This window comes from Hydra vulgaris, chromosome 06 (assembly GCF_038396675.1).
Source record: "Hydra vulgaris chromosome 06, alternate assembly HydraT2T_AEP".
Taxonomy (NCBI): Eukaryota; Metazoa; Cnidaria; class Hydrozoa; order Anthoathecata; family Hydridae; genus Hydra; species Hydra vulgaris.
Window position 1 is genome coordinate 26920101 of NC_088925.1, and position 22400 is coordinate 26942500.

The following is a 22400-nucleotide window of genomic DNA, read 5'->3' on the forward strand; positions in this document are numbered from 1 at the left end:
TATAATTTGATTTTAAATTTTTCTGATAATTTTATGCAACTTTTTTCTTGAGTAACACTCTGTTGTAGCTTCTATGGAAATAAAGTCACTCCTTTTTTTTGTTTTTGTTGCATAATATAGTTTTTAGACTTAGTTATTCCAATTAGCTTTTTATTCGCTATTACACAACAGTGCTTGTGATTGCCCCCCAATGTGTTCGGAATTACCCCACGTAGGCAGGGTAATTCCGAACACCAATGGTTTTATTTCTGGCATAAATTTTTATTTTATAATAAGATTTTTAAAAATTCCTTTTGAGGGTTTGTGACTGAGTAGTTAAACTAATTGATAAGCAATAAATATGATCAATTTTGTATAACTGGTGTCTTTAATTCGCATTCCCGCTTAGGTGTTCGCCAATACCCCACTCTCCCCTACGTATAATTTCGTATAATAGTCAATTTCATTCGTCAGTATAATAGTCCAATTCTGTATAATAGTCAGTTCACAAAAAAATAATTTCTAAAAAAGTCCTAAGAGATGGAGGTGGGAGGGGGGTGGCTACTATCCTTATGCCCCCTCCCCTCCCTCTGCCCCTTCACCTAAAACCCGCCACTGAAGGAGATGACATTTCTTTATCGCATAAAACTATTTCAATTAAAGGAAAATCGGAACCGCACACTTGGTAAAAAGTTTTGGGAAATTGTCGTAGATTATGCTGATATTAGCATTAAAATTAATATAACCCCAATCTATAAGTGATAATTGTTCTCTGAAAGAGTTTAAATTATTATTGTTGTTAAGCCGTTTTTTATAAAAACCTTTCCCTGCTTTTCTTTTTTTAATTAACTCATATAGAAAAAAAAATCGGGAAGTGATCGAAAACATCGGTTTTTATAATTCCCTTTTTTAACAACTTATTAAAAAAAAATCGGTTGTTAAAATGTTAACAATTAATGATGATGACAACGACAGTTTCTCAACCCCCGTCCTTCTTTTTTTTATTGCTGATTATGATAGAGAATTTTATGCTAATGAAGAATCATATAAAAACATAGGTCTGAAAATTAACAGAAAGTGCTCTAATTCGCTGTTAAAGTTTAGAAAAATTTCACTAAAAAACGCTAATATTCACCATTTTTTAAAAACGTTTTACGTCAAAGTTAATATTTTGTAATCAATCGTTTAGAAAATCTTTTTTTAATTACGCGACCCGGTTTTTATTGTCATCAAATTTAAATTATAATTAAATTAAATGTTTTTATGAATATATTTTATATATTTTTAATGAATTTTTCAAAAATTAATTTAAGATTTTGCTTTTTAAATGCACATAAATCGACTGACTAATAGGAGTTGGCGCAATTAAATGCACATACATCGACTGACAAATAGGGATTGGCGCGATTAAGCGTACATGATTTGGGACAGGGTTAGGGTTTGGGCCAGAGATAAATCAGAAAATGCGCCCAGCATTTTTTTAACAGTTTAGCTATACATTGTTAATAGAAACCGGGCTTTTTTAAATTCACATTCGAAAGAGATCTTTATTTTCACCGTGTTTGAAAAAAATGGCGAATATTAGCGTTTTTTATTGTAATTTTTTAAACTTCAACAGCGAATTCGAGAACTTTTTGTTATTTTTCAGACCTCTGTTTTTATACGATTCTTAATCAGCATAAAGTTCTCTATCTCTCAAAGTTCTCGAAAAAAAAAAAAAGGAGGGAGGGGGGGGGGGGGAGAAACTGCAGTAGCGCCTTTTAGTAAAAAATTGCCTAAATTTTCAATTCTTCCAGTTGGTGACCAGTAACAACAACTTATTTGAATTTTTTTTGAACGCTTATTGATAAGTTCTAGTTAAAATCTTTTTGTTTTCGTCAGAAACTCACTTTTCGCTTCGAACTTTATACAGAAGGTTATTTTTAACAAAAAATAAAAATCCTCCTCCTCGCTTATTAGTACTTCGTTCTAAAATTACTGCATCAAATCTGGGAGATGGAGATTTGAGTTATTTTTAAAACCTGCTTGTAAACACCAGGTTAAACAAATTAAATTAAAAAAACTTTCCGCTTTGCTAATAAAATTTAATAAGTTTTCAAAATTCTTTTTTAAGATACGAGTATTAATGAGAACTGCATTAAGATAATCACTTTTATTATCGCTTATTAAAATTTTGCTCACGTTACTAGAATAAAAATAAGAGGTTTCAAATTCAGGAGAATTAATTTCATTAAAAAAATTGATATCCGGATCGAATTCGTGTCTAAGTGTGATGTATGGGTTTCAAATAAATTAACTTTTTTTTCAAAATCATTATTAACCGTTTCCATTTTCGCTATAATTTAGATTTGGCAATAAATAATACTGTGCGACAATTTAAAAGTTTTTTAGGAAGGCTAATTAGTCTTCCTAAAAGTCTTTTAGGAAGTCTTTTAGGAAGAGTAATTAACTTATTGCATACCGCTCTAGCATATAACTAGACTTACCTTACGTCCCGTTTTGACCGGAATATCCCGGTTTAAATGCCATTTGTCCCAAAATGAAACAAAAAATAAATTTTTTGTTTCATTTTGTCCCATACAAGATTCATGATTTTGAATTTTGAAAAAAAAAAAGCAGACAGCGAAAAGTCATATTATTTTTATCAAAATAATATGATTTTCGCCAAAAATGATAGACCCAATGAAGGAGATTTAGTTACTACATCAAAGGAGGCTACATTTGCAATTCACACAGCAATGCATGATTCGAGCTTCAAAACATCTGACTGTAGTTCGAAACTGATCTCAAGGTTTTTGAACCAAAGTTTGGTGCTGCAAGAACTAAATGTTAGGCAATAGTTTTAAATGTTCTGGCACGATTATTATTAATTTTTTTCTTTCTTTTAAACATCTTCGCTTCCAACAAGGCTGCAAGCAGCCACTAATTAAAGTTGGAAGTTACTGGAAGAGAAAAGATAAAGATTGTAGAGCAAGATAACGATTGACGGACGACTTAAAGGATTGCAAATTATATGAGTCAGGAAATCAAGATAAAGGAAGCAAATTCCAAAGAGCTGATGTTCGAGGAAAAAAACTAGACAAATAAGCGTTTTTGAAGCACTTAGGAACAGTCACAGAAAAAGGATGACACTAAATTGAATGACGAGTAACACGAGAATGAGTTATAGTAGATGGCACCAGAGACGCTAGCTCTTTAGAGCAGTGCCCATTATAGTATTTGTAGAAAAGAGAAAGAGAAGCAACATTACGACAATGTGATAATGGTTGGAGGTTGGCTGCAAGAGCAGGTCTAACTATGTTTACAATACGTTTTTGAACCATGTCTAAAAGAGAAAGGGCATCATTAGAATATCCGTCCCAGATATGGCAACAGTATTCCATACAAGGCCGGATTTGAGATTAATAGAGAATAGAATCCGAAGACAAAAAGTGACGAGCTCGATAAAGAGATGCAACCTTAGCAGATGCTAATTTTGCAACTGATTTGATATATGGTAAGTAAGAGTTAGTCCTAGAGGATGAAGAGCAGGTGACTCATCGAGTACACCACCGTTCATAAATATAGGAAGATCTAACTTATTGCGATAACGATTGGCTGAAAAAAATTGAGTTTTATCTGAATTAAAGTTCACCAGCCACTGTGAGCCCCATGCTGTAGCAGAAGTGAGATCCTTTTCAAGCTCAAATGCCCCCTTCAAGCAATCAGAGGGTGTTGGTTTCTTATCGCGACAAGAATAAATGGTAGTATCATCAGCAAACAATGCCACCTTAGATGTGAGAATATCTGGAAGATCGTTGATGTAAATTAAAAAGAGTATAGGGCCAAGGATAGAACCTTGAGGAACCCCTGAAGTTACAGAATAAGAAGAAGAGTGTTGTCCATCGAGGACAACTTTTATGCTACGATTGGAACGGAAAGATTCAATGATCTTAAAGATGTTGCCGGATACACCATAAGAAGAAAGCTTATGGAGAAGACCAGCATGTTAAACTTTATCAAAAGCTTTTGAAATGTCAAGAGTGATGGCCTTAACCTCTCCACCTTTATCTAATGCACAATAAAACCTGTCAGTTATTACTGTTAGCAAATCAGCTGTAGAACGAGAAGATCGAAATCCATATTGATGGTCAGAAAGTAAGTTATAAGATTCAATATGAGAGGTTAAGTGTTTGTTAATTAAAGATTCAAAAACCTTGCTTATGATAGGAAGAAGACTTATGGGACGGTAGCTAGACGAATCAGATTGCTCTCCAGAATTTTTGAAGATAGGGATAACAGATGCCGCTTTCCAGCAGGCTGTAAAGCGGCATCTGGCAAGACTCTGATAAGCAATTGCTGAATAGCTTTGAGAGTGTAGACGACAGCTCCGGAGAACACTTCTGCAAGACAATAACAGGTATTTTGTCCGGGCCACAAGCTGTAGAAGAGTCTAGGCAGGAAATCAATTTAGATACAGATGTTGGAGTGATATGAATGTCAAGCAATGGATCAACCTGTTTGTTGGCAATATCAGGTAGAACGCAACTAGTGGAATCAAGAGATGATATTGATGAAAAGTTTTTAGCAAACAATTCGGCTTTGTCTTTAGGTGAGGTGACAATTCTGAACCATACAAGAGAGGTGGAATTATAGATTTGCCCTTATTATTGATATTATTAAAGATTCTCCAGAAGTCACAAGAGCCTAATTTTTTAGATAAGATACGAGATTTCATGACCTGAGAATAGCGGGTTTTGGCGTCAGACAAAACCTTTTTACAATTGTTTCTGGCAGTAATAAACAGGCGTCTGTTTTCTGGAGAATTGTTTTGCTGATAAATATGGAAGTATTGGTTTCGATTGGCAATCGCAGCAGCACAGTGTGAGGAAAACCATGGAGAAGAGTGAGGCTTGACCTGGAATGGTCGAGAGGAAATAAAAGATTCCATGCCAGCCTGAATCCACGAAGTTATGTAAGAAGCCCATTTGTCGACAGGAAGACGAAAGATTTCTACCCAAGGGCCATCACGAAGAAAATCACGGAAAGAATCCCAGTCAGCTTTACTGTAGTTGTAAGAGGTTCGATAATAGGGGGATTCAGGTGATGAAGAAGAATGAGATATTAGTTTTAGAGAGATCAAACTGTGATCAGAAACACCTAAGGGTGAATGTGGAGAAACTGAGCACTGACTAGGATCAGAAACAAGACATAAGTCGAGTAGAGAAGGTAAATGATTCGGGTTGTCTGGAAAGCGAGTTGGAAAGTTGATTATTTGAGTTAGGGATTAGAAATAGAAATTTAGATTGAAAGGCAAAAGTTGTGGGTTTTAATGCTTGCAGAATCACTGACAATAGAGCCAAGCCATTCAGAGTGGTGAGCATTAAAGTCACCAACAACAACTATATTAGCTGATGGATATAGAGAGAGGGCTTGGTCAAAATGATCAGAAATAACGTCAAAAAGTGTGCAGTCTTGAGATGAAGGAGAGCGATATAGAACAAAGAGAAAGGTAATAGAGTGAAGTGGTGCTAAACGAAAGCACATGAAAGAATAGTCTGTAGATTTAAATCTAGTTTCACAACAAATGGGTGAATTCTTACGAATGTAAATGCCGAGGCCATGCATGTGACTATTGGAGTCTTTACGAATTAGAGGAAGATAACCATCAACACTAAGATCACAAGATGAGACAGCCGAACTCAAATTAGTCTCACAAAGAGCAAGTAGGTCTGGTGAACTTTGCAAGAGATAGACTCAACAGGAGAAAAGTTACTTCGAAGACCACGAATATTAGTGAATGATAGGTTTAGAGAACTTGGTGATGATGATGGTTTTTTGTGTTTTATAGTTTTTGGTACTTTATTCATTTTTAAATTAGATTGAAGAACTTGACTCAAAGCATAGATAGTACTCAGAACACTTTTTAATAGCTCAAGTAATTGCCTCATTACTACTAATAAACCCTAAGCCGTAACAAAGGGCTCCAAATGTGGCCTCCGCAATGCACACCAAAAGTACAAACAGGGACACCATCCATGCGCAACATGACAAGTTAATACTTTGATATTTTTCAGCTGTTGATGGAATCAGTCTCTCTGAGAGCTCCTCAGAGTTCGGGAAACCTGACTACCAGCCGGCCTTAGAACCATAAAATTGAGATTTAGAGCTGTACCCTCATTAGGAGATAATAGAATGAGTTGCCTAGTCATAAAAATAGAGACACAAGCAAAACCCATGCATTGAGTCAAGAAGATCTAGCATTCAACATCCTTAACTGGAAACAATGTATTAAAAATACATCTGCGCCAGCCTAATAGATGAAGAAGGGGTGTGAGGCTGGGGTACAGATAAAATCTGCTTACCTCTTAAGTCTTTGTCTAGGAGGCCTTCCACAAGACAGTAGCCGGGTGCATTTAACATCTGCCCAAGATGAGTATTTTTATAGTGACACTATCTCTAGCTTTTACTCAACCAAGAGCCCCAAGGCAAGGGGTGTTTTAAATCGAAGTTGGCATCTCCTAGCTTTTGCCTAAAATGGTGTATCCTACAAGGCAGCAGGACATGAAGCAGATTGTACTGGGTTACATGTTACCAGTAGCAGGATAACCTGATCTGACATAATCTGTAAAAGAGTTACGATCTAGTAATGAGGGGGGGGGGGGCGATTTTTAGATATTATGATTTGTAAGCAAGCATATACACAATTTGGAATTTACACCACATAATTTTATTAAATTTGTAATTTTATTTAGACAATCTAATTATATTGTTTTCAAACAACTTGCTGTGTTTAACATATAAACTTACAAAAATAAAAAATTTCAAAACTTTCTAAGGGGAGGCAATCGCCCCCATCGCACCCCCTATGGATGCGCCCTTGATTTCTAATTACACATCACATAAAAGAGAAGTAAAACTGTTACCAGTTGTTGTTAGATCCTTTTTAACACTGGAAGGTGTTAAAGTAAAATTTCTAGATTTTGAATCTGCTAATGGTGAAACATCTAAAATATTGACTGATAAGTTAATTTTAACATTGCAACGTCATGAAGTTAATATAAAATAACTTCTTTTTGTTCTGACAATTACAACACAAATTTTGGTGGAGCACATGAAAAGGTAAAAATAATGTTTACAACAGGGTTAAACAAGAACTTGGTGTTAATATTGTTGGCATAGGTTGGGGAGCACATATTGTGCACAATAAACTTCAATCTGTGGATAGCCTTTCAATTAAACTTGAAGCTCTTGTTGTGAAAATATATAAGTATTTTCAAGATTACACAATTCGTGTAACATAGTTAAAGAAATTTTGTGATTTTGTAGATCTGGAATATAGAAAAAAAATCCAGCATGAAAGTACTAGATTTTTTCTCTGTTAACCGCAGTTGAAAGAATTTTGTATATGTTTGAGGCCCTGAAGTCATACTTTGTTTCTCAAGAAAATTGTCCATGTGCTTTGCAAGCATTTTTTGAAAGTGAAATAGGTGAGTTATATTTCTGGTTTGTGCATGGTCAGCTAAATAATTTTAACAAAACTGTATTAGTTATGGAAAAAAGTTAATAAAATGCAACAGACCTTATTTTGAAACTAAAAAAATTAAAATCTAATCTTGAGGAAAAAATGAATAATAATTTTGTTCCACAAGGAGCAAAACAGTTGCTTAGAAAATTTAGTGCCCAAGGTGTTAACACATTTGTAACAGAGGTAAATTCCTTTTATAAACAATGTAGCTCTTATATTGAACAGTGGGAAAATAGTTTTAGTGGGGCTGAGATATTTGCATGGATTGGACTTGATCACGTACTAAAGTGGGAGAATATTGAACAATCTGCTGAAACTATAAACAATATTCATGGTTCAGATGATCAACAAAAAATTAATATTGACAGTCTTTTTGATGAGATTTTAAGTGCAAAAACATTTTTTGCATTAAAAAAGGAAGAATGGAGTTCATTAAAAATCCAAGCCACTGATGTTGACAAATGGATTCAATTATTCAAGCATTTTCAATAAAATGACATTGGTGTACCTAATCTGGTAAAAGTTATTGATTACCTTTAGTGTTTGTCAGGAACATCTGCACCTTTAGAGCGTATTTTTTAATCATGAAAAACATTTGTTCAGATGACCGAGGTCTTTTGAAGAAGTTCATGGTACGTGCATTGCTGTACTGTAAGTTGAACTTTAGCATTACATGCTTACTTTTTTATGAGAAAATTTAAAAAAGTTATAACTTGCTAGAAAAAGTACATTTTACTAAGAGTATAACTCGTATAAAAACAGTGAATTTTTTCTCATATTTCTTTTGTTAGATTTAACAAATAATGCAAAAATATTTTGGTGTTGTTTCTTTGCTTCAGGTCCCTTAAGCAGGTGAGTAATGGAGCTCTTTCTTTTTTATGTAAAGACTTTCATAAACCCTAGTTACCGAGTACCATATTTTTTGAAGCACAAAAAAACACTATTTTTCTCCCCTTCTCATCTTTCTAGTCACTTAATTCAGCATTTTGCAACCCCCTCCGCCTCACAATATATACACCAATAACTCTTTCTAAACAACCCCCTCCACCACCGCCACCCCTGCCTGTCCCGGTTTAAAACTTCAAAATTATGGTAAGCCTACATAGAAGTCTTAATTGATAATATTGTTAAATAGAAACCCTTCTACTTCACAGGGATAATAATAAAAACATTCTTTGTTAATTTTATGAAAATAAATAATGTTTTCGTGCAATAAAAAAACATTTTTATTAAAATAGGAAAATTTTTAAAATCGCGTACTGATGCCATAGTTAATCAAAGCAAATAAAGTTATGTAAAAATATATATAAAAAAAATTTAAAAAGATAAGATATTATTTTTTTTGGAATTCCAATCCCGAACAATAAGTTTGTCGTATGAAATATACGCCTTAATTGTAACTTTTTTCTAAATAAAGTTTTCGAAAAACATTTTATTTATTTCTTTATTGTAGTAATTCTAAGCTTAGCAATGTGGCTGTTCAAATAAATTATTAAAAAAATACATGTTATTTTTTTTCATAAAATATTATTCCAAACGTTATGGCGGCTGTTATTTAAACATTTCGTGGGGTAGTACTAATAAAAATAAACTCGAATTTCTATATTTTTAAGAAAAATATGTTGCACGCTGCATTTATTTCAAGGATCAATTTACTCATGCCAAATCTTTTCTTTTCTTTTTTTTTCGAAGCCTTTTTTAATTGAAATCAAAGTTTTTAGTATATATGAGCATAAAGTTATTTGCTTTATGTTTAAATGTAATAACAATCTATCCCCTGTACCTTTTCGTAATCTGTAAATGAAAAAGAAAACTAAATACGATTTATGTAATAATATCGATATCCGTCAATCTCATCAAACTTGGAAGATATTGTCTTTCATTTCAAGAAGCTTTACTTACGAATAAAATATTTTTCGAAAATATTTTATTCGTAAGTAAAGCTTCTTGACTTTTCTTAAGCGTTTAGCTATTACTATTTCAAACAAAAATCACTTTATACTAAATAATTTATCAAAATTTTGCAACTTTTCAACTTTTAAATCTTTTTTTTAACTTATATTAACACTACAATAATAAAACTTATAAATTTAACAATTTGTTAATAGTTATTTACCTTACGAAATATATAAGATATATAAGACCTTACGATCTTCTAAATGTCTGCTCATTCTTTTATTATTTAATAACAACTCAGTCAACAAAATCATGCGTAACTGATATTTATATATCAGATCCAGGTTCGAAACGCGCTCTGGACAAATTTTCGCGTCACGGTAAGGAAGGAGGCGTGAACTTCCTGGTTAAATGCACTTCCGCGGTGCTCTGTGACAAGACCGTTAGGACTTCTTGGGGCACCTAAAATAAAAATTGAAAAAAAATATATTTATATATACATTCATATATATATATATATATATATATATATATATATATATATATATATATATATATATATATATATATATATATATATATATATATATATATATATATATATATATATATATATATATATATATATATATATATATATATATATATATATATATATATATATATATATATATATATATATATATATATATATATACGGGGTCGTTCACGTATTTGTAAATAAGTATGTTCAGTAGTATTTTTTATTTTTTCGAGTTTTCAGTGTATATTTTCAGTACAAAGTTAGTTTTATACGCTAATTTTAAGATTTTTGGATTAATAAAAATTCAAATAATTATTAGTGTTTAAGATGAGATTTTTTAGTAAAGTTTTTAGAGAATTTAAATTATTCGATTTTTCCAGTTGAGTATTTTTAGATATTAATTTGTTGAATAGATAGGAACCACGGTATGAAATAGAAAAGCGCGAGAGAGTTGTTTTTTTAAAAGGTACGTTGAAGTTTCCCGTTCCTCTTGTCTCATATCTATTTTTGCTGTTTTGGAAGAAATTCTTTGAAAAGTGAGGAGGAACAAGCCCAAATTTATATTTTAGCACGAATATCATATTTTGGAATATGTTGATTTTATATACATTTAATGCTTTCAAGTTTTTCAATAGTGGCTCAGCAGGCGAGAGTCTATCCTTATTGTAAACTATTCTTACAGCATGTTTTTATTTTTGATAAAGTGCGGACAATTCGGATTTGTGAGTACTCCCCCATGCAACATCAGCGTATACATAATGGCCTTGTATGAACGAGAAATATAGGAGTTTTAAATTTTCAGGAGAATTTCAGTATAGCCCTAGCTTTGTAGAGTATTCCGATGTTTTTTGATATTTCGGTATTTAATATATCTTTATGCGCTTTCCATGAAATTTTCTCATCAATAAATATTCCAAAAAATTTAGTTTCTTGGGTTCTCTCAATTTCCTTAAAATTTATATTTAGCGAAGGTAAATTAGGTGGTATTTTTTTTAGGTTAGAATGAAAAAGAATGTCTTTTTTTCTGTATTTAGCGATAATTTGTGTGATTTAAACCAACTGTTTAGTTTTTTAAGTTCAGTATTTGTAGCTGCATAAAGTTCTGTTATAGATGAGAACTAACGCAACAGTCTTAGCTAGAGTTTTTTACATGTTTACAATAGTTTTAAAAATGTTATAAATATAATGTTAGGTTATATTTAGTAATATAATAACTTATCTTTCCGAAGATATAGCAGCATCACTATTGTATCAGTATCAAGAGCCATAACGGCGCAATAAAACTTTTTCTGAAACTTTAGTTTTATTTTTTTTGTTGCTATATATATATATATATATATATATATATATATATATATATATATATATTTATATATATATATATATATATATATATATATATATATATATATATATATATAACAGAAAACATTCTATGATGTTGGGTATAGTAATAATAAATCAAAAACCATTTTACTTTTAAAAAAGAATTGGATTTCTTGGAAATTTCAATTTTGTTTCTTTAAATAATATGTAAATGCGATTATTTATAATATTGATTTTTAATGGTATTTCTTCATTCATTAAATTAATTATTTATTGGTTAAATTCGTTTTATTTTTCATATGAATATGATTGAACTTGTTGATCAAAACATAAAAATTTTTCTACCGGTATAAAGTATTGAAACAAAAATTTGTATACATACATATATATATATATATATATATATATATATATATATATATATAATATATATATATATATATATATATATATATAACAACATTACGATAAAAAGATTTATTATAGTACAAAAAATTACTTGATAAAATGTCTTCACGTCGAAGGTCTACTGTTACTACAAGAGGAGCATCAGTTGTTATCGAAAATTTATATCCAACAAATCATTTGTTGATTTTGACACCAACTAACCCTCTCCGCAGAGCATGTGTTGCAATTAGTACATCCCCAACATTTGAGACTCTTATAATGCTCGCCATAGCTGTAAATTGTGTTATAATGGCATTGAACACTCCTTTGCCGAATGGTGATAAATCAAACCTTAACATAAAGCTGGTATGAGTATATATATAAAATTATTTTTACTATTAGTAACTTTATTTGAAATATCTAAAAAAATTACGGAATATAACAAGTTTTTAAAAATTTGTAAATATACAAAAAAGAATTTTTCCAACTTAGACCTATATATATATATATATATATATATATATATATATATATTTATATATATATATATATATATATATATATATATATATATATATATATATATATATATAAATTGTATTATTTTGTGTAGGGCTTAGTAACCACTCAAACACCTTGGTGGTTGTAACTTAGACTTTTTTAATCCTTATTTTAGCCCATTTTTAGGACATTAGAGATATTAAATCTAATAACTTAAATACTAATAAAGTTTATTCTCAGTGATAAGTATGAAATAAAAATGGTAATTTTTTTAGTTAGCATGTTTAATATAAATCTGTTTATAAAATTGAAAACTTGGGTTTTTTATCAATTTCTTCAGTAAACGATAATTTGGCTAAAATCTTTAATTTCAAAAAGTCAATTAATAAACATGTTTTAATGTGAATCAACGCTATATGAGAAAATGAAGCAATATCCTTAATATTAAATGAAGTCTTTCAGTGTCTAATTTTATCAATTACATGCCAACATTATGTCATTGGAGTACATACATACTCTTTTTTTGGAAAAAATTATCCAAGTAGCATCATTTTTAAATTTCTTTATATTTACAACTTAAAACTCAGGCTTTCAATTAATATCCCTCCCTGATAAAACATCTAAATCATAAAATCACTGAAGTGAAAAGACACGTTTGTGTCTTTTATCCTTCCTGGTTTCTTAAAAATAAATTTATATCTATAGTTTCATGTCAGGGAGATAGTAATTTAACAAGTATGAAATACATTTCCATGAGTATATAAAGATTCTATGATTATAAAAATGCTTTTAATAACAAATAAAAGCAGCTGAAAATTTTTTTTTCTTAACAAAGTGTTGTACCTTAGAACTTTTTGTTTTATCCAGAATTAAAGCTCTTCGGCAAACAGACAAGTTTAAAGAGTACAATCTGAATTCATCTGAACCAATCATTATATCTATTAAAAACACGCCTAGTTCCTAGATCCTTATTTTATTGTATTGTATTAGCCATAGTTGATAAAAAATGTGAAAAAGGAGAATTTGCTAAATAAATAATCAGCTATCAACTTCGTGAAAAAAGCATCCATTAATCTGAATGAATGCCAACTTGGTCCTTAACTCATTTGATTTCGATTGGCTAAAGTGTCCAAGTTTACTTTCATGTTTTGATTGTTAATGGTTGCTCTGAAAACAATGTTACGCTTATAAAGAATAAGATTGAAACTACAAAAAAAAAAGTAGAGACAGGATTCGCATTGTTCCTGATTAAAAAATAAGTTTGAAGCAAAGAGATCACCAAGAAAATTAAAGTATTAAGAACTCGTTTAAATGTGGTAAAAAACTCGTTTAAAATTGGCTAAAATAAGAGTGAAAAAAGTTTAAAATACGACCATCATGGCATTTAAGCAGCTACTATAAAATAAAGTGAATTGAAAAAAAATTAATTTGAAAGAATGAACTTAAAAAACAATTTAAGTTTATATATATATATATATATATATATATATATATATATATATATATATATATATATATATTATACTTATAAAATGACCTCAAATAAAATACTTTTTTAAGTGAGGTTATTTTCTTTACATTTTATAAATTTACTATCTTTATTAATATTATTTTAGGACAAGTTTGAAATTTATTTTCTGGGCATATTTATAACAGAAGCTTGTTTAAAGATTGTCTCTCAAGGTTTTATTTTGCACCCACATTCTTACTTACGAGTTCCATGGAATATTCTTGATTTTGTAGTTATTATCACAGGGTTAGTCTTTTTTATTTAATAGTTAAGATGCCAAATATAAGGTATATTTTACTAAATATGTCGCAAAACGCCAAATATTACTAGATATGTGGTAGTTGTATATAGTAATGTAACGCTTGTTTGTAAACTAGCAGTATCAAGATATATTTGTTATCAAGATTTGACGAATGAGTCTGAAAGATAGTTAAAACAACAATGAAAAATAGAAATAAAATTCTTGTTAGTTGTAAGTTTCCAGGGGGCTCAGAGACGTCTGTTAGATGTTACCCTAGTGTCTCAGACGCCTTAAGACAACTAAGATAAAATTGCGACATCTAAAAGTCATCTTAAAATCTCGTGTATTTTTTCAGACACCTGTTAGAGCAGTTGAGACCTCTAATTTTTAAGCAAGTTTTTGAGACATGAAATAAAAAAAAGACATCTAAAAGACGTAATAAACACGATCACATATTAAATGTTTTTTTGCAAACAGATAATATAGTTTTATTTAGTTTTATGCAAATTCTGAAACATATATGTTGCAAATTCGTGAGATAAACAAATTCTTGCATACATATATATCAAGAGTTTGCATATAAATCAGACGCCTTATCTGCGTTTTCAAGATGTCTGCAAAAAGATATCTAATATGTCTTCAAGGCGTATTTTAGACATCTAATTTTTATAGGATATATGCGATAAAAAATTAGGCATCTAAGACGTCTCGAGAACAATCACAAATTAGATGTTTTTTTAAAGATATCTGTTAAACGCGAATTTATACACCAATTCTTGAGATGTATGAGATAAAAAAACAACAACAACTAAATGACGCCTTGGAGACGGTCACATTTTTAATGTTTTTTATCAGACATCCAATAGACGCAAATGAGACGTCTAGTTTTTACGCGAATTATTTAGACATGAAATAAAAACGAAACATTAAAAAAGGCTTTAAAGACAATCTCTTTTAAACATTTTTAAAATATACTTTTAATTTTTTATATCCTATGGAATACATAACAATTATGGTCTGCTCTTCTAAATTGCAATTATGCAATTGAATGTTTTTTCACTCATTTTACTAATCAGTTTTTAAAAGCGAGTTTAAAGTAACTCTTTTAAGTAACTCACAAGTAGTATTTTTGTGGTTGGGCATTTCTAAGAAATCACGCACCGAAACTCGTGAATGTTTTGTCTAACACCTGATGAATAAAAAATGAGACAACTTTAAAATTGTTATTATAGCCATAGTTACATAGCTATCAAATTTAATTTAAAATAAACTTATAAACAGTTATATGATATTTAAAAAAATATATTTATTGGTCTTCAATAACATCATTAAAAGCAATTCGTCATAGACGAACTAAAGTCATTGAGGCATAACGTTTTACCAACTGACCCCAAAAGTCCTCGATTGGTCGAGCTTCTGGTACATTGGGTGGATTTTTTACCCTTTGGCAAGTATTTGATGTTATTGACATCGAGAAAAGAAACTACTTCATTTGCATAGTGCGAGCTAGCTAAATCTGGCCAGAACAAGTACTCTTCATTTTTATAATGTTCATCAATAAAGGGTATTAACCGCTTGCGGAGACATCCGATCTATGCTTGTTTGTTGATTGGCTGGCCACTTTCAAAAAACATTGGTTTCGAAGTCCCTTAAGGAAATATAATCTAAGAGATTAGTACCTTTTCCTCGTACTTTTTCTTTCTTTTGAATTTGACGCCGCTAGTTGTAGATGACACGTCGCTAGAATAAAAGCCATTGTTGCCAGCCAATGTTGCATTCGCATATGTGAAATATGATTCGTCATCCAAGACAAAATCAAAATTCCTAAAATTGCGATATATATGCCGACACAAAGGTTTGATTCGAGCTAGTTGGCTTTCACTTCGATGATAATATTCGTCTTGTTTTTAAGAATTTTAAATATATACGATTGGTTTCAATCGAATCTTCGAGTTACTTGACGTTGTAAAACATCGTGATGATGATCAAATGCCTTTTTCAATTGGTCTATGTGCTTTTTGTCCATTTTTTTCGCCTTTGGACCGCTTCCTTTTTTTCGTTGATAGCGTAAATTACTGTCTACACGTTCTAGAGCACGATATATGGTCGCTTTCGATGGTCCTTCATCTAGAAAGTGTTTTACTGTGAAGATTTTTGGCTTTTCCAGATGCGAATTTCTAAATTGGCAAATGCGTTTTCTTAGGTCTTCTTGCAAACTTGTTTTATACGGAGCCAACTTAGTTAATATTTTAAAACTATAATATAATTTTAATAGAGTATTAAATTCCCTATAAATATACTAATTTATTTCAATTGCATGATTATGAATAGCATACATAAATTGATTTAAATTTTGTCTCATTTTTTAGTCATCAGGTGTTACTGTTTTTTTAAAATAAACAACTGGCAATCTCTAATTTACTTTAATTTAATTCTAATTTATGTAAACATTTTGTGATTATAAATTAGTGATATTATTAAAGAATAAATAAGTTTAAATTAGAATCACGAACGGAAGAGAAAATTGTTAGATCATAATAAGCAATAATTTCTCAGAAAGAGCAAGATAACGATTGGCAGTCGACTTTAAAGATTGCAAATTATATGAATCAGAAAAGCAAGATGAAGGAAGAAAATTCCAAAGAACTGATAATTAAGGAAAAAAACTAGAAAAAAAAGAGTTTTTGAAGCACTTAGGAACAGTCACTGAAAAAAGATGAGATGTAATTGAATGACGAGTAACACAAGAATGAATTTTATTAGATGGCACAATAGACGATAGCTCTTTAGAGCAGTGTCCATTATAGTATTTGTAGAAAAGAGAGAGAGAAAAGTAACGTTACGACAAGGTGATAATGGTGGGAGGTTGGCTGCAAGAGCAGGTCCAACTATGTTTTCAATGTGTTTTTGCACCTTGTCTAAAAGAGAAAGAGCATCATTAGAAGATTTGCCCCAGATATGGCAACAGTATTCCATACAAGGACGGATTTGAGATTTATGAAGATAAAGAATAGAATCCGGAGCAAGATATCGAGCTCGATAAAGAGATGCAACTTTGGCAGATGCTAATTTTGCAATAGATTTGATATACGGTTTCCAAGAAAGATCGGAAGTAAGAGTTAATTCTAGAAGATGAAGGGTAGATGACTCATCGATTATATTACCATTATCGCAATAATTTAAGTAACTTATTGCGATAACGATTGGCTGAAAAAAATTAAAGAATTCAACTTTTTTCAGAAAAAAGGAACCTCTGAAGTTACAGGATATGAAGAAGAATGCTGTCCATTGAGGACAACTTTTATACTACGATTGGAAAGGAAGGACTCAATAATCTTAAAGATGTTTCCAGATATACAGTAAGAAGCAAGCTTATGGAGAAGACCAGCATGCCAAATTTTATCAAAAGCTTTAGAAATGTCAAGAACATTATATGCATATATATATATATATATGCATATAATGTCTTACTAATATTTAAAATATTATTAAAAAAAAACAACTTCATAGTTGTAATAATCAGTTGGAATATTTTCATAATGGTTAAAAAAAAGCGATCTTTCACCATGTACAAAAGCTGTAGTAATGACCCTCGGTAATACTAAAAACAAACCGCAAAATATCACAAAATGTAAAAGTTTCTGAAGCTAGCGTACGACAAATAAAAAAGAAAATCGAATTAGGTGACGAATTAAACCCAAAACGAAAGAAAAGATTCGGTAGAAGACCTTTTTTTATTTTTATTTTACTTTTTTATTTATAAGTTCACAATCTTTTTAGAAAGTATGCTTAGAATAGATTTGCTACCACAAAACTGATAAATTTACTACTCATAGATGCTAATGTGTATGCTTCTGCGCACACTTTTCAAAGATTTAGATTTTAAACTCTGCCGGCTAAAAAACCCAAACTAACAGCTGCAATGAAAGCGTCTGAAGTGGGCCGAGCTGTGGCCCAACAAAGATGTGAACTTCTGGAGATAAATTGTTATTTTTTCGTTACAAATGTTATATTGAATACCTTTTTAATTTTTAATTTTGACAGACCTGCTTTAGCAATGAAAGCAAAATTTATGCAGGATGGAGCTACATAACGCACAGATGAAGAGGGAAATGAGGTAAATATTTGATCACAAACCAAACACTGTTCTTAAAAAAGATAATTTATGTGTGAAATTGTTATCTTGAAATGGAGAAGGCGATACAGCCTTGTATCGATAGCATGCCGCACAGAATTAAAGCTGAAATTGCGACTAAAGGTAGCTCAACAAAATATCAACACTTTATTGCATTAATTCCAATTTTGTTCAGGATATTAGGCCATATCGTATTATCTGATAGTTACGATTTGACATAGAATTTTATTGTGCGATTAACAATTTGGGTCAGAAGTTTTAGTGTTTCAAAGAAAATATTATAACGTTACAATTCATATTTAATATATTTTTAATGAGAAAGAGCAGTCCTCAAATATTTTTAGCAAGAGTGTAGCGCTTAGAAAGTCATTATATATTTTTTAACAACAAATTTATCAACAAACACAAATATAAAATAATAAAAAAAAAAAATCTTATTATTCAGTCTATGATAAAGATATTTTGCTTTAGGTTTAAGCTTCCAAGCATAAAAACAAAGAAAAAGATAAATTCACACACAGTAATTGTAATGCCCACTTTTTTTTTGTAACTCTCTTTCTCTCAACTCCGCTTTAACGGTACTTCACGTGTAGCAAGATCATTTTCAAACAAACTTATTAAAGGAGGGCTGTGATAAATTTTGGGCCTTATTGTAAGCTTTTTTTATTACCATAAAGTGACGGATCCAGGATTTTTTGATGAAAGCTAACTTCCAGACATAGAGCAAACTCCAAACATTTATATGTTTATACTCATGTTAAACAAAGATGCTTTGAGGATTCTCAATTTAAGGGGTTACAAAATTTGACGTACCATAAAAACGTGAATCCGTCACTGTTACCGTATAGTTATTAAATTAGTTCTCCATAAGTACTAAAGTTTAACTAATTATTTAATTATCTATAGATATTTATCGAATCGACATTTATATATCTACAGATGCTTATCAAACCTAATTTTTTAAACTTACTTATTACATTTATTTATCTTTCGACGTTTCTCAAATTGACTTTGTTAAAGAAAGATTATTTTGGTTTGTACAGTGTACAGTCTTTACTAAAAACTAAGTCTTTACTAAGAACAGGGCCGTCCCGAAGAGGTTTTAATGAGAGTGGGGGGGGGGGGAGGGGGAGGGGTTGACGTATCTGTCTTTTGCCGACTAAAGCCAAAAAATATTTTTTGACGACTAACTTATCTGAAAACAAAAAAATAAGGTCATCGTTTTACAACATTTGCCGACTGCCAACAATAGATCCCATTTTGCCGACTCTAGTGTCCAATTTGCTGACCAATAAACTTTGTAGGGGAGCTAGACACCCTCCCTCGGGACGGCCCTGGCTAAGAACGTTTGTTCTTTTGGTTGTTCTGTGCGCAATATTGTTTTCAACTTGACGTTTTTCAGTTGTTATTAGCTGATAAGAAGAATCCCATTAATTGCCTCATCTAATTGTTTGTTATATTATCACCCAATAATTGCGCTATTATTACCTTAAAACTAATTTGAATCTTTTCATGGTTTTCTTTATGACGATCGTAGTGGTGATGTCTTTTGTCTCTTTGCTGAAAATTATGCCTCTTTTATAATCCTGTAGATTCAGGCAAGCTTCAAAAATATTAGCTTTAATAAAATTTTAAAAATTAAAAACAGAATAACAGTTACTAAATTTCAGCCAAAATTACAAAATTCGGGTGGTTTATAAATTCAGAATAATTTTAGTGACAGTCCAAAACCACCAAGCGCATTCCTTACCAAATGCGCAGGCATAAAGTGCCTCTTATAACACATGTCTGCTTAGTTACGTTATTCTTGCATTATTTCATACTGGGAAAACTAAGTTAAAAAAAATTAAACAAGTTGTTATTTTATTTTTTTTAATTTTTTTTTAAGAAAGTTGTTTTCTTAATAATTATAATTTGTACCTCAAATATCTAATAAAGTATTTTTAGAAATACTTTTAAAAAAATATTTTTTTTCCTAAAAAAATTTTTAACTTAAATGGAAATCATTTATTACATTTTAAATGTGCATTTAAGGCATTCTCATAGAATTAGAGTTTTTAAAATAAAATGTTATTATTTTTATGGGGTTAAACTAATGCAATTATTTTTTCATAAAATTTTTTTTCAATTTTAGATATGAAGGAAGTAGATTAAGTTCCTCCCATTAAGAGTTCTTTCTTTTGTGTGTGTAGATATATATATATATATATATATATATATATATATATATATATATATATATATATATATATATATAATAATAATTATATATATATATATATATATATATATATATATATATATATATGTATATATATATATATATATATATATATATATATATATATATATATATATATATATATATATATATATATATATATATATAGTAATTTAAAAAGTAAACTTAAAGTAAGAAAAAAATCTATTTTTTACATAAAATGAAACAAACAGTGGAAAAAGTTTAAATTTTTTTATTAAGTTTAACATCTTTTTTCGTATTGGATCTATTGTAATCAAACATTTTTTTGTTTTTATTGTTTGTTTTTATAATATATTTATACATAGATGCATATATATGATCATACGTGTATATTTATACATTGATACGTGTATCCATGATCAAAATATTATATATTTATATATATTTTTTAATATATATTTTAAATATATATATATATATATATTTTAAATATATATATATATATATATATATATATATATATATCTTTATAAAAACAGTGTTTATAAAAATAATTAAAACCATATACATATATATATATATATATATATATATATATATATATATATATATATATATATATATATATATATATATATATATAATACAACCGCTTTATTAATCCTAAAAATATCACCTGTGATAATGTATCTCATATATTTATTACCATCACAAATATAACTTACAGATATGATGTTATGGTTAACGAATATTGAATTTAAATGATTTAAATGGCTCTATATATGCTTCTGTAGTTTGTAAAGTCATGGAAAGGATAATTAAAGACAAAATGATGAAATTAATGAATGAAATTAGAAAACAAGTTGAATTATAAAAATCAATGTGAATTTGTTGTGAGTTGGTAAGAAACTTGTTGAAATCTCTAAATTTCATCATATGTTCAAAAGATAATGGTTTGAAAACAATTTTATTTTTAGATTTTGCCAAAGCATTTGGTTCAGTTGATCAAGAAAGATTATTCTTAAAATTAGATGCTCTTGGTTTTAAATCAAAATTATTGGTGTGCATTAACTTTGATACAGAGATTTTTAAAGAAAAAACTTTAATGAGTGGTGATAGGAAAAAAATTAGAATGGGAAGAGTATATGAGTGGAGTGTCACAAGGATTTCAGATAAAATAAAATCAAGGTGTAAAACTTTTGCTAATGACACAAATATCCTTATAGCAATAAAAAATGATAATGATAATATTCATTTTGAACAAGATGAATTAATAAGACTTATTAATAAAATGATTGAATGAGTAATTAACCCTTTTGTTGTGATTTCATAAAATTTGTTCTTAAATGATGATTGACCTGCATGGTGGTATATTAACAATTTTTTAATATTCCGAAACATCTATAGCAATTGGGGAAATCTTTAAATATATTTCTAAAATTGGAATAATTTCTAAAGTTGATACTTTAAACCATTTATTAATTGCATTTAAAGATTTAAAAAAAATGAAAAATGGCAAAAAATAGAATAAATTGTACTAATTTAAAATGAAGATAATGATTTCGGTCTTGTTGTCTCTTGAATCTGAAAGTATTTTAAAAAGCATAACCAAGAACTGCTATCCTTGTCTAAGGAGTTACCAGCTCAAATATTAGTTTAGTCACCTACATCATATATTAAAATTACCTCTAAAAATCAAAGTTTTTTCAGTGATTTATTTACATCTGAGGAGCAAGCAAATAGTTACTTTTATAGAATTTAAGACTAAAGAGAAAATTTATAAAAAATCATTTAATAATATGAATATGGATTTTGATAGTGAAATTGAAAATCAAATTTGTCTACTACTTTTTGTTTTAGGGAAGTTTCTCATTTTGGGTGCTGAAAATACAAAAAGCTAATAATCCTTTGATTATCAATTTCGTTTCATTTTTTTTTGTTTGATCACCACTATAAATCTTAGTATGGAAAAAAATATGGTCATGTATTTCTCCTTTATTTATTTAAGGGTATATAAAGAAATTATATATTTTCTTTTATTTTAACATGGGATATTTTTGATAGTGTAACAAAGATAATGAAAAATATTTAAAAATATTTTCTGACAAAAAAAACGTCTTATTTGTAAAATTCTGGCTAATACTTTTATATCCTTTCAACTATTCATGATCTAAATTCATTACTTTAATAGC

The 22400-nt window shown here is 29.4% G+C and overlaps 1 protein-coding gene across 6 annotated transcripts in view; it reads left to right on the forward strand.

Annotated features, from left to right (window-relative positions):
- Positions 1-11699: 11699 nt before the first annotated feature.
- Positions 11700-22400, forward strand: part of LOC100202002 (probable voltage-dependent N-type calcium channel subunit alpha-1B) — a 109667-nt gene continuing 98966 nt past the window's right edge. For 2 of the 6 annotated variants that reach the window (XM_065799732.1, XM_065799733.1), the window contains exons 1-2: positions 11700-11984; positions 13736-13875. In XM_065799732.1, the coding sequence (XP_065655804.1) occupies positions 11739-11984; positions 13736-13875 (386 nt within the window). In that variant the 5' untranslated portion in view covers positions 11700-11738. Of the gene's footprint in view, positions 11985-13735; positions 13876-20933; positions 21110-21185; positions 21397-22400 lie in introns of those variants that run through there. The other 4 variants (XM_065799734.1, XM_065799737.1, XM_065799735.1 and 1 more) reach the window with 2 other exon arrangements.